The following is a 14,157-nucleotide window of genomic DNA, read 5'->3' on the forward strand; positions in this document are numbered from 1 at the left end:
AAGGGAAATGAAAAAGGTACCAGTGGAAAAAACTGAAAAAAAAAAAAAAAAAAAAAAACCCACTGAGAAAGACAAATACCGTATGCTATCACTTACATGTGGAATCTAAAAAATGACACAAATGAACTTATTTACAAGACAGACACAGACTCACAGACATAGAAAACAAACTATGGTTACCAGGGTGCGAAAGGGAGGGGAGGAACAGAAGGAACAGACCGGGAGTGTGGGACTAGCAGATACACACTACGTGTGAAATAGAGAAGCAACAAGGATTCACAGTATGGCACAAGGAACTGTATTCAACATCTTGTAATACCCTATAATGGAAAATAATCTGAAATATATATGTATAACTGAGTCACTTGGCTGTATACCTGAAAACTAACACAGTATTGCAAATCAACTATACTTCAATTTAAAAAAAAAAACACTGACTCTCATGCTGTATAATAGAGCAGAATAAAGGGGTGTTGTACCAGCAGTAAGTCGACGGCACCATTTATTGATGGAATTATACGGGAAAACAATCACAACAAAAGGACCATCTTGACTAGTTTTCTCAGTGAAACTACCTTTGAAACGTAACGTGTGGGAGGCTGTCCAGGGGGTCGGCAGGGAAGCCCCCAGGTTTCCCTGTCGACATCTCAGCTGGGTCTCAAGTTCTACTCCCCGGCGCAGCCAGGAACCGCGTGGAGGGCATGGGTGTTTCTGGCCCGTAGCTCAGGGTGAGTGACCATGCTTCAGCCGGGATTCCTGGAGTAGACCTGCTCACATTGAGAAGCAGGGAAGAAAAGAGTTATTTCTGGTCGATGGGTGAGCACTTGTCCTTCTCTATCAACGAAGACGACAGACAGTTTAGCTTCTGAGCACAGAATGGTTTGTTCAACACCACGTTTTTTCGGTAAAGTTTCTTTTGGGTCCTTGGTACCTTAGCTCCTTCCCTCTCATTTTCGGGAAAAGACAGAGATATAGGTGCAACTGGTATAGGAGACTTTGGTGGCAGACATCGGGTTGGGACCATTTTAACCAGCAATTGAGCTGCCCGGGCAGGAGCAGGCTTGGCTGAGAGCTCTTGGCCTGGGTTTAAAGTGGCACTTCTGGGGTTCTTAGAGTCGTCATAAGTGGCCGTCACTTGCTTTGTGGTGGAGGAGCTTCTCAGAGATGGTCTAGAACCCCACCTGTACCTACCAGCACTGCTCCATCCAGTCCCACCTGGATGTGCTGCACTCAAGCTTACAAGAACCAGGATCGCTCTTGCTTTTTTCATGACTTTTATCTGCACAAGTTGTCTGAAGACTCAAAGAGTCAGAAAGCCTGGGCTGCCTCGTTTTGGGAACGGGTTTGGAAGAAGAGGGTCTTTCAGGGGCTCCGGGAGTGCAGCGCGGGGTCTGCAGTCTCGGCCTTTCTTTTTGAATTGTCACATGCTGCAGTCGTTCCATTTCCAGTAACAGAGTTATCAAAGGCTCCAGGGAGCTTTCTGGAAGCGCCGCTGTCATTGTCCAGTTTGCAGACCTGGAGAAGGCTAACCTGTGCAGGTCCAGGGCGCCGAAAGGCGGGGGCAGCAGGTCAGGATATGGGAACGCGGCGCTCGGCTCTTCGGTGAAAAAGTCATCAACACTTTCTATTGTTTCTGGCTTTAAGCTCAGGCCCATCTTTTTAAAATAGCTGAGTAAAGCTTCGTTTGCTCTCTCGTTTCCTGGCAAGTCGCTTTCATCTGTTGAACCTTCCTCCACACTGCTGCGTCCACACTTCAGATCCCAAGTCGGAGTGGTTAAAATGTCCCCACTGTTGTTTTCTACAGCTGAGCATAAATTCACCTGAGGCTCGTTTCTGTCTTTGCAAAAGTCTCCGTCGGCGTGCGGCCAGCAGAGACCTGCCGGCGCCCCCAGGCCAGGGCAGGCGCTCACCCGCTGGCCCACCGAGGCAGCTGCTCGGGAGTGGCTCTCTGCGAGCAGCATTGTGGGACTACTGGTCACGTGATAGCCCGTCTCCATCGAAGATCTTCTGAAATCCCTTAAAAAATGATGTATTTAATGAATGGTTGGTTGACTAGCATTAAAATGCTATTAAAATGATAATGAATAAGAAAGCCTTATCAAAGACTAGCTAACCTTTGGTTCCCAGTGGCCTGAGTGTGTCTCTGTAACAGAAACATGTTAACTTTCAAATATGCTCGAATTATATCCAACTATAGACACTTTTTAAAGTATAGATTGGGGGAGAGGGTACAGCTCAGTGGTGGAGCACATCTTAGCTTGCACAAGGTCCTGGGTTCAATCCCCAGTACCTCCATTAAAAAAAAAAGTATATTTACTGTATATAAAATAGATGAACAGCAAGGTCCTACTGTAGAGTATATTCAATATCTTGCAATGGCCTATAATGAAAAAGAATAGGAAAAGGAATACATATATGTATTTATAACTGAATCACTCTGCTGTACACCAAAAATTAACACAACACTGTAAATCAACTATACTTCAATTAAAAAAGAAAGAAAAGAACAGAAAATTACAGTGTAGATTAAAATATTAGCTGGGCATCTGTTTGTACATCACAGGAGACCAGATCACCGTGCCTGCAAATGGTTAGCTGTGGCTATGAATGGCCACTAGGTTGGAAGTGGCCAGGTGTTTCCATTTGCCTACAAAAATACTGTACGTGCAGTTATGATGTCTGAAAAGGAGGCTCTCAAACTGAAATTACAGTGAAGTGTGTACTGACTCAGAATTAGATCAGACGAAACTCGTAAAGAACATAGTTAGGTTACTTAATAAAGGCTTCTACTTTTAAAAGCCACTGTGGTTTTAAAATTATTCTAATAAAAAAGGAAGTAAAACAATGTCTATCAAACAACTACTACCCCAGATCTAGTCCACAGTAATTGTCACCTGACGGCGCTTTTTTTTTTTTTTTTGGAGTAATACTTCTAGGTGTTGTATTAAAAGGAAAACTGCAAAAAAAAGCCTTAGAATACTGAGTTTACAGTTCTTTTAGCGCTTCCTAGAGATGCTGACATTGAGGGGTTTGATGCATTGACACATAGACATTCTCTACTTACTTTTAAAGCTCACTTACACTCGAGACAGCAAAGTAGCCTTGAAGAATTTTGAAAATTACTTTCATTTTGATACAAAACGGTAAAAACTTACTCATTTAGCTAAATGCTAGGTATACTGACTTGCCTCTGAAAAGCCACAGGAAAGTCACTTTACGTCTGCAGTGGATAACAGACACAAGCCACGCAGTCTGGGGAAAAGGGCGTGGATCCGCGCGTGAGGCGCAGGCCTGGACCCCTTTGCCGCCAGCGAGCAACATGCGAACTCTCATCCACGCCCCCTCGGAGGGGCTCCGAGCAGCAAGCCCGTGACATGAACGTGCTCTGCAGGCTTCATCGGAGTGACAGCTACCACCACCTTGATTCTCTGACTTGCTGACGGCAGGCTGAGCTGAAGCCCCTCGTGAACGCTCCCCTGACACCCAGCTCCCAACTCGGCCGCAGCGTCAGCACCCCTGCCCCGCCCACCAAGCACGCGGTTCGGTTTAGTCCTCACGGCAGCGCAGGAGGCCGGCGGTTGCGTTCTCCGCCTTTTACGGACGGACGCGGAGACGGCGCGGCGGGTGAGGGCGGCGCTGGGAGGCAAACCCCGCGCGGGCGCGCGGCCGAGCCCTGCTCTGCGCTCCGCGCACGCCGCTGACTGCCGCGCACCCGGCTCGCCCCTCCCTCCGAGCTCTTTCTGGTAAAAGCCAGCCTCCCCCGCCCCCCAGCACCTCGTCCCTCAGGACGGCAGTCACAGCCCAGCATCCCTCGGTCGTAGTGTTAGGTGAGCTGCGTCCTGGGCCTCACAGAGGCAGGTCCTCCGACGGGGACTGCTAACTGAACCACCGATTGTCAAGGCCGGGGACAAAACAAAGGCGCAGAACTCGGGGCCACCGGGAAGTAACTCATTCCACGTAAGAGTGACTCACAGCAGTGTTCAACAGATGTTCGTTTCCAGAGAGCAGCAGCCCGCGTTTTCAGACATTCTAGCTGGTTCTCATGCACACAGTTTAAGAACCAAAAAGTAAGAATTCAAACCCAGGGATGGGGATCTGGGAAGCAACATCCCGTGGTGGCTGGAGCATGAACCAAGGCCTTACAGCCCGGTTCTGCCACTCAGTACTGGTCACCTGGCGCCACATCCTCGTCTGGGAAGTTGGGACGATGGCAACTGGACAGACCTTATAGGACGTCGGGGGTTAGAAGAACTAACACACGTAAGGAATTAACATCGTTCCTGGAGCACGGATTGTCACTTTCCTGTGACGGTTTCTTGTCACTCCCACAAGAAGTCCAAACTCTCTCCACCTAAACGCTGCAGGTAGGGGCACAGTCAACTCTGAGTCACCCCACACCGACCCCTCCCGGTGTCCGCGGCCACCTCCTATTTTAGGGTGCATTTCTGTCGTTTCCCACTATTCACACACAGTTCTGTTTTCTTCTGGATGTTTTTCGTCCTTGTATTTGAGATGACTAGTTAACTCACCTGCACTTAGGGTTATTTCACCAATTTCAGGGTTTACACAATATGTATGCTCTCACCTGTCCTCCGCGATGCTTCTTCCGTCAAGAGGAAAACTCCGTAACTGGAATACCCCTTGTTTACCGTTCTGGCAACAGAAAAATAGTGACAACATTTTAGGTAGTAACTGCATACATTTTTATTTTTTAAATAATACTTTAGAAGTATGATGTTAAATTCCCACCCGTGTTCTTTTGGGAGTATGCTCCGACAAACTAAATTCTAGCATCAGCTACTCTGCTGGAATTTCCAAATGGTTCTACAAAGACTTTTACACACACTGCGTCTCTGGTCCCTACTCTTGTTCTAAGAATGTATAATTCTTGTTCTAAGCAAGCAATACACAGTAAAGTCCTATATAACAGTCCCTCGTTACATACAGATGCTCGTCTCCACTGACTTCAGCAGGATTTAGGACAGTCTGTTTACCAATACCAGCTAAACAGTGTTAACAGTGTTAATGACTCTTGAATATCACTGTCTTCATTATATTAACAGTTAACTATTTTATACTTCGATCAAAAAAAGTAAATGAAAGATTAATTTTTTCACCACTTCAAAACAAAATAGCAACTGTTTCAGTGGCTTCAAGGTATCTTAAGGTCTGAGACCACTTCCCTTTTGTCAATGACTAGAAATGACTAGAAAACATTACATACATTACAATATTAACTTCCATTTATAATATTGTTACTTGGAAAAAATAATATAATAAGATACGAATTTAATGACCAATTTGCAGCCTTGTAAAATAGTCAATAAAGGCTTCAACTTGTTTGAAGAACTCTATGGAAATAAAATTTAATGTTTAACTTTGAGGAAAGAAATTCTCTTTAAGGAACATACATATAATTTTAAAATGTTCTGTGAATTATTTAAAACCAAGCATTTATCCTTACCTTGTTAACTTTGCCTGAAAGAATGTGTATGAAAAAAATGACAATAGTTACACAAAACATGTAATATTATAAACAAGCCCCCTTTAATATGAGCAGTTGTTCATATTATAAATATGAATCTAAGTTTCCATATATTTATAAATACAAGTATCAACACACGCATCTAGGATTTCTCACCACCTACGGCACTGTCCCTTCCGGGCAGGAGGTTTTTATTTTCAGGAACAGGTACTTCTGCATCCAAATTCCAGTGAGATAAGTTCTAAAACAATACTTGTTTTAGGATAAACTTAATGTAAGAGAAACCCGTAAAAGCTCAAGCACATAATTTTACATGTTCCTTGGGTAAAGCAGGACAAAAGACACAGGCCTGGGGACCGCCCTCCCTCCTGCAAGGCCCACCCAGCACGCCTGAGGAGCCGTCCTGCTCTCTTCACCCTGCTGTCAGCTTGCTAACACCACCCAGGCAGGCAGGGAGAGGCCCTCCCAATAACTGATGGTTTCGTTCTCATTTTGTTAAAAATAATGGCACACACGTTTTCAAAATTGATTTTAAACATATGATAAACTGTCCAGTTCAGCACATTCACCAAACTGCATGTATCTGAGTACCAGATCCGAAAGTCTGTAACGTCTTTCCACCAACAGAGTGGAATTCTCTGACCCTCACATCACACACAGCACTGACCAGCCCACCATCCTGGTCTCCAGATGCTGAGAAACACTCGGGAAATATTTTTTTAAAGGCGAAAAAAAGGACTGAGTAAACGTATAATCTCTATTGAGGATTTATGTTCCAGACATTGTGCTGAGGGCCATGGGGGGTGGTGCGAGGAGACAGCTGTTGTAATAGTTTATCCTCGAAAAGGGAAAGTGAAGAGGTGAGTAGTTTATTTTTTTAAAAAGTAACATTTGGGGGATGAACTCACTTTTTTTCTCTCAAGTGAGAAAATCCTTTGCAAACTACCCTCTAAGCAACATGCAAATGAAACGACAGGTGGTACCAGGTGCCACCCCCACACTGAGGAGGCTCAGGGAGAAGCAAGCCTGAAACAGGGTGCGGGCTCAACAGGCCCACGAGGAAGTCACCTCGACAGGAAGGCCGGCGGAGCGCCGCAAGGCGGCTGCAGATTGTCTTCCTCTGGAGGCTTTGGGAACATAAAGTTAATAAAATCCGCAAACTTTAGCCACTGCAATAGTTAGTATATGTTTGCCAGCTACACAAACGTCTCTGCTCTCTGAGACTGTGTGCATTGGATCTAGTCTCTGCATTCGAATCACCAGGGGAGCTCTTTTTTTTTTTAATTAAAAAAATTTTTAAGCTTTTTATTTTGGGGGGGTGGGTAATTAGGTTTTATTTATTTAATGGAGGTACTGGGAGTTGACCCCGGGACCTTGTGCGTGCCAGGCATGTGCTCTACCACTGAGCTATACCCACCCCACCCCCAAACTTATCTGTATTTTTAAAGCTTCCTTGATGGATTCTCAAGGTTCTCTCAGCTCTGTTATCAGGGTCCACTAAGGCACAAAATGACGCCTGTGAGAAATATCTTTACAGGGACACGACAGAGAAGCTGGTGAAAACCGTGCGGCTGAGATCCAAGAGTAGAACTAACGTAGCCAATTGGTCAGCTGGTAAGGAAGGCTGTCCCACCGAACCAGACAGGTCGCAAACTCCCCGGGGTGGACACTGGTTATAACTTTTGATACCCCGCGGGCCTCACCAATATTCTTCACAAAGCCTGTGTATAAGACTGAAAAGGTGAGCCCTGCCGCGTGGATCAAGGTGGCATCTTTAACGACACCCAATTGCAATTAGAAATGTTTCGAGGTGTACAGAGAAGCTGGGTGAGTTTTCCTTTGTTAAAAGAAATTAAAACTTTCCATTGGACAGCCCAAATCCCAGGCCAGTCCGCTCCCGGAGAGGAAGCAGCAGGGCCGTGGGCAGGGCGCCTCCGTGGGGCGAGGCCCCGACGCCGGACCGGTTCCCCGCGGCGGCCATACCTCCCCGGAGCTGCGGGCCGCGCGCAGGCTGGTGCCGCTGCTGTCTCCGTTTCTTCTCCCCATCTTGCTCCTCTGCTTCCTGGCGGTGCTACACAGGAGTGGGACAGGCACACGGAGCGTAAGGCCCAGCGCCAATTTAAGAGAAAGCACAGCTCTGGCTCTCAGCCACAGGAGGTTAAGGAAAGGCTCAGAAAGCGGAAGAGAGGTGCCACGAGGGCGGGCGGGGTAACAAGGGGAAATTAACTAGAAACGAGGGGCACACCAGACTCGTAAAAAGCAAACTGGAAGATCGAAGTGACAGAAGATTACACAATTCAGGCCCAAGGCGAGAAAAGAGATACCGTCGGATAGGAGGATAAGACACAAATTAGAAAAAACACGGTGACTCATCTGGCACTTACTAAACTGCTTTTTACCATTTAGAACAGGTGCTCCGTTTGAAAGCAGGGTTAACCTCGCACACGGGCAGAGCAGATACCCCCCACATGCTGCAGGGGCACGGAGAGGCCCGCCACTCCCACCCCAAACTACCACGGCGTCTAAGCCCACTACCGCGAAGGCAGCGGTGTCGGAGAGCCGTGAGGACACGGGAGAGGCACCGCTGAAATGGATTCAGGCATTGATTAAGGCATGGCTACCTGGAAAAAACCACAAACTGAAGCCATTGGTAATCAGTGTATTTGCTAGTCGTTTACAACTGTCTCCCGGAGGGAAAGGTGGGTCCTGAAGAGACAGGAAAAGCAGCTCAGCAAGTTTTGCATCTGAACCTATCGGGCCCCCACCTAGAAGCCGGGCACCGGCTGGAAGGGGAGAGGCTGCGGTGCGGGCGGGCCGCCGGCGCCACCGGGTGTGCGGCCCGGCCTTTGTGACAGGGCCCGGAAGAGCGGTCGGGCCGGGGAGCGGGGAGGTGGGTGTCTGGCAGGTGCGGGGGGGCCCGCCGCCTCTTACCGCTCGGCGCCGCTGGCCCCCGGCTGGTCCCCGGCGGCGTCTCCGCGGGCACTGCCACCCCGAGGTCCTGGCCGCTCCGCGCGCAGAGCCTCCGACTTGACCGGCCTGCAGCGGGAGGACAGAGGGCAGCGGGAGGCCGAACATCCTCGGGGGTCCCGGGCCCGGATCCAGACCCCGCCCCTTGACCCCCGGCCACGCCCCCGATCTTGACCGTGCGCTCGACCCCGGACCTAGGCCACGCCTCCGGCTTCGAGCCCGACGGGGTCCCTGGTCCCGCCCCCGCCCCCGCCCCCACCTTGAGCCCGACCTCACCTAGCACCCAGGCCCCGACTCTGCCCCCAACCCAGATCCAGAGCCCCCCATCCCGACCCCTGAACCGCAGCCCCGCGCCCGATCCCCAACCCTCGGCCCTGGCCCTGGCCCTGTCCCCAGGCACCCGCCTCTACCCCGCCGTTGGCTCCGCTCCCACCCCTCACCCGAACCCCGACCCCAGCCCCGACCTTAACCTCGGCCCCGTCCTCACCTCCGGCCTCGCGCCCGACTCCGTCCCCGGTCCCGACCACGGCCTGCATCCGAGACCTTGAGCCTTACCTTGCCCCGAATCCGAACCCGGACCCGGATCCAGATCCCCGACCCCGACCCCTAACCCCGCCCCCGACCTTGCCCCGCCCCTACCTTGAGCCTGATCCCGCCCCGCCCCGAGCCCTGACTCCGCCCCCCCGCTCGGACCTCGACTCGCGGCGCTCCGTGCGCCCCCTGCCCGGCCAGCCCGGCCGCAGCGCTGAGTGTGAAGTTTGTCCGCGCTTCTGACCTGCAGTGTCTACAGAACTGATTAAGTTCCGTAGAGGGAAGGTGTCCCCGCTGAGCGCAAGCCCACCTCCAGTCAGGTCCGGATTAGGCCAGATTAGGTTACCAAAGCAAACACGGACATTTGAGGAAGAAATGGGCCCCTCTGCCGGTGCTGCCACTGCACCCTGTTGGTACAACACCCTGCTCTGGATTCAACCCCCACAATGTTCCATTAAGCATCTAAGTGCACTGGTTCTTAACATTTGGGGGAAAGGAGTCCTGCGTTCCTCGGAGTGTCTTCCCGGAAAACTGCGTGCACGCCAGATGCTGAACACATCTCAAGGTTCCTCAGGGCTCTGATCCCCGACTCCGCTTTCAAGAAGCCCTTAAGCAGTGCTCTTTGAAATTATAAATATTCAAAATAAAATAAATTATGTGGGAGATATACACACAGTAAAAATAAAGAAGCCCTCTGTGTGTCGCACAGCCGTCTTGCTTTCTTCCCTGCACGCCTCACCCTTGTGTTTGCGTCTCTGTCTGTCTCTTCACCCCAGACTGCAAACCCTGGTGAGGGCAGGGGCCTTTTGCTTTTCTAGTTCGTTTCTATCCCCATCCCTTTAGAACTGCTGGGCGCGGAGGGGCCCGGTGAATACAGGTGCATTAATATAGAAGGAACATAGGCCTCCTTGGAGGTCTCCCTCCCGGGCGCTGGCCTCCTCCAGACTGGTTTCTACACCGCGGGTCTAAAACCCACACCTAGTGGGAGGGTATACTCAGTGGTAGAGCGTGTGCTTAGCATGCACGAGGTCCTGGGTTCAGTCCCCAGTACCTCTATTAAATAAACAAACCTAATTACCCCACCACCAAAAAAAAAAAAAAAAAAAACCCCAAAAAACCCCCCAAAACAAACCCCACACACACCTGCCCCCATGTCCCCCTAACGCCTGAAGTTCCACATTCTGTAGCCAGGTTGTAAGTGTCCATCTGCTCGTTACCTTTCCAGGGTGACTTCATGTCAAATACATCAGACCTTTTGCAATTTTCCTAAACACTCTTTCCCCTCCAGGACATATATCATTTTTATTTTCCCTATAATAGAGCCTCCTTTTTATCCCCTCCTTCCTTTTATCTGCCAAAGTTCTGTTCACATAGATCTAGCTCCTAAATCATCTTCCCTGACTCCTCAAAAAGAATAAAAGGCTACCTCCTCCAAGATCCCTATTTTGGGTTATATTTTAGTGATTTGTTTACACTTTCTTACTCACTGCTACATTATAGCTATTCATTCTCTTTTCCACACCTTGAAGGCAAGATGGGCCTTCTATCTGGCAGAGTACTTGGCATAGGGTAGCCACTCCATAAATGTTTGAGTCGAATTAATTGCTCTGAAAATTACATTTTCGAGACTATATGGTGTGGTTACTCTGCGCCAGGCCTGCGCTGAACACTTCAGACGACCCAGTCTGATACTCAACACCACAGTGAGGTCCTTACTACTATTTATTCCTATTTTATAAATGAGTAACCTGGGCCTTAAATAGATTAAGTGACTTTCCCCAACTTACAGTGACTTGAAAAATAGTGAATTGGGTAAACGTGGGGCCCACGTGTTCCCAGCTAACACTTCCTACAAATAACTCAAGGTGAGAAAGGTTTTTTTCTGTCCTCTGGCTGGGGGACCATCGCCTCCCTTTCCCCATCTACATCACGGTTGAACTGACAGTGTCACGTGTTTAACACTATCGTGCCAGCATAACCCCTGCACAGTGTTTACGGGGAGCACCCAGCCAGAGGGGTGAGGGGACACGGCTAGGAGAGAGGAGGACCAGATGTGAAACGCGGTGGACGTGGTGGATCCCGGGCACCGACGTGGAGAGCCAGGCTGCAGTGAGAGGCTGGTTCGAGTCTGGTTTGGCTCTAGGCCAGCCTTCAGTCGAGTCACAGGTTGAACGGTAGGCTGTTTTCCATAGCAGCTCAGGTTGGTCCAGCCGCGTAAAGCCAATCCTCAGCCTTAAGAATGCTTCTTCTTTCTTGATCATCCCAAGGCCACTGAGGGGCTTCCATTTTGAGTGGTAGCCCAACTTGCCTGACCTTCAACCTGTACCTCTTTATTAGTCCAATGAAGTAGAGCCAAGTAGACACTTTGTCTCGTGGCATTTAACTCGCTCTGATATCAGTTACAAAGGAGGTGGTCTGAGTGGGCGGAAGGGAAGGAGATCCTGGGGCCCACCACCTAGTGGGTAAGATGCCTTGCAGCCACCTCGGTTTCTCCTGCTGTGACAAAGGTGGCAGCACTGACCACTGACAGCTATTCTGGAAAGCACTTTGACAGACATTCCCTTTCATTGTCCACGTTTATGCACAGAAATGTCAGTAGCAACAGCACTCAGTTTCTAGTTATTCTGGAGAGAAAAGGTCCCTACTTCAGCCTCCCTCTGTGAATACCTTTCACGGTTCACATTTCCTGAGTATTTGCCCCCTTGATTTTCCCCAGCCTATGGCCAAGTTCATGGCTGGTCGTGTTTTACCCTAGACTCTTGTTCAGCGTAACTAGGTAAATTACGTTTTCAGAAAGTCAGGACAATCTTTTCTAATTAATAATGTGCATTTTCTCAAACAATAGGATGCTGAGTCTGTGGGAAAGTTTTCAATTCAATTATGAGCAATTTGCATTTACTTTATTTAGATAACTGGTCTTTCTTCCCCTTTTCCAGTTTCCGCTTTGTCTTTCAGTCAGGATCAATTATATGAATGCCTGATCCGGGGCTCCAGTTCTATGAGTTTTTACTGTAAACCCTCTAACTCTCTTGTGTTTGTATAATTCTGCTGTAAGATATACACACGGAAATATTTTTACTTAGAAATTGTGTTTTTGTTTTAAAAATTAAAGTTTAACACTTTTCTCCCTTATTTTAGCCTGTAAATTTGGGAGGCTACTGTATTTTTTGTTGCAAAAATACAAGAAATCTTGTCTAAAATCTACTTATTCCTACAATGAACGAGAGAGTGTTGTATGTGGCTATAGTTCCAAACGTACGGTAAACACACACAGCAGTAAATTCCGGTCTGCACGCGCGGCAGCGCGCACTTGTGACTGGGTTCTCAACAGACCTGCACCTTTATTTAGACTTTTCTGCAAGACGTGGTTTCTGCAGTTCGAGCTGCTTTATACGTCTTCCTGCGCTGCAGATCCCTAGCGCCCGCAGCTGCATTCTCTCAGCCTTACCTCACGCGCACACTCTGAATTGCGGTTGGGGTTTCGGGGTCAGAACTTACTTTCCAGCGCCGGGAGAGCTGCAGCTGGAGTCCTCTTTCGGGAGGGTGGGCCCTTCCCACCGCATCTGCCTGGAACGGAACACTCTCTTGAGAACGCTTTCTTTAAGGAACTTGGAGATGACCTTTTCTCTTCGGACGTTGCTGAACACTTTGCCTCTGGAAGCCAGCTGAGCCTGCCACGTCCGCCCGCCGTGGCGGAGGGGCAGGGGGAGGAGTTCCGGAGACGCGACGGCCCTCTTCGGAACGAAAAGAGGAATTGCCGTTTACCTAGAAGTCACGGGTGAGAGATCAGCCCGCCTAGAAGACGGCCGAGAGCCTGCAGCGGCCGCGCTGTGGGGTCGGCTTGGTCGGCGGCACGGGGCGCCTCCGGCGAGCGGCGGGTCCTGCAGGGCAGCGCGGCATCACAGGAAGGGGGCAGGGCCGGCGAGGAGGGTTCCCGGGGGTCTCCCCGTGGGAGAAAATAACGTTCTATGACAAACGCAGGTCTGAAAGGTAAATCTATCGGTCCCTGAAGAATAGAATTGTAAGCAAGAGGCACAGGACACAAGGTGTACAGCGGGAGGATTTGTCCCACCAAAGACCGTTAGCAGCGCAGGGGAGACCCGGGTGGCTGCGGTGACCACCGACCGCACAGCTGGTTAGCAGCTGGGCCCCGGCGGCCCCTCCTCTCTAAGCCTGTTACCTCCCCGCGCAAACACACAAGGATCAGAGAAGATGAATGAGCTCGATTCCTTGAAGGAGACACACCCAAGGCAGAAAACGCTCATCTGTGTAGGTTTGTCCTCTAAGCCTGCGAGTCTGTTTCTGTTTTGTAAATAAGTTCATCTGTTACCAGGACCGAAAGCTGGGGGGGGGGGGGGGCGGAGTTTGGGATTTGCAGGCACTAACTGTTCTATAAGAAATAGATAAACAACAAGGTCCTACAGTTTAGCGCAGAGAACTATATTCAACATTGTATAATAACCTGTAATAATAAAGAATATGAAAAAGTATGTATATGTATAATTGAATCACTATACTGTACGCCTGAAACTAGCACAACATTGTAAATCAACTATACTTCAGTTAAAAAAAGAAAACGTTTATCCACCAGATAGTTTATTTAAAAATAAAACGTAGTAATTGTGGCCTCCTGATTTCAGCCATGGTCAATGAACTTCAGATTGCTAGGAAGATTCCTACATTCGCTAATAAGAGATTGAGAACACATAGATTGGGGGAAGGGTATATATAGCTCAGTGGTAGAATGCATGCTTAGCATGCATGAGGTCCTGGGTTCAATCCCCAGCATCTCCATTTAAAAAATAAATTAAATAAATAAATAAACCTAATTACTCACCACCACCACCCCCAAAGAACATATGGGTCAATTTACATGGAGTGAAAAGAACCAATTTTAATAGATCACTTCCTTAGCCTGTTGAATGGTTTAAAACATAGTGTGTTCTTTCCTGTTTATGTAAATGAGGATTTAGAGTGATATACTCAAACTTGCTAAGAAAAACACCTCTGGCTATCAGAATAATTCTGCCTGCCCCTCACTTCCACCAATTCCTTTCTCTCTCCAAAGACACCCGTGAAATTATGAGAATCACATTATATTCCAAATGGTTCTGGTTAGTCCTACACCATACTTAAAATATATTTCTATTTAAAGTATAGCTTTCTATTTATTT

At 48.7% G+C, this 14,157-nt stretch overlaps 1 protein-coding gene across 1 annotated transcript; it reads right to left on the reverse strand.

Annotated features, from left to right (window-relative positions):
- Positions 1–485: 485 nt before the first annotated feature.
- FAM217A (family with sequence similarity 217 member A) lies at positions 486–9,039 on the reverse strand. The gene is given in 6 exon segments (XM_064476153.1): positions 486–1,210; positions 1,212–2,016; positions 4,586–4,653; positions 7,469–7,556; positions 8,417–8,521; positions 8,940–9,039. Coding segments are annotated over 4 exon segments (1,347 nt in total). The 5' UTR covers positions 7,532–7,556; positions 8,417–8,521; positions 8,940–9,039; the 3' UTR covers positions 486–799.
- Positions 9,040–14,157: the final 5,118 nt, after the last annotated feature.

Source organism: Camelus dromedarius, chromosome 19, assembly GCF_036321535.1.
Source record: "Camelus dromedarius isolate mCamDro1 chromosome 19, mCamDro1.pat, whole genome shotgun sequence".
NCBI lineage: Eukaryota > Metazoa > Chordata > Mammalia > Artiodactyla > Camelidae > Camelus > Camelus dromedarius.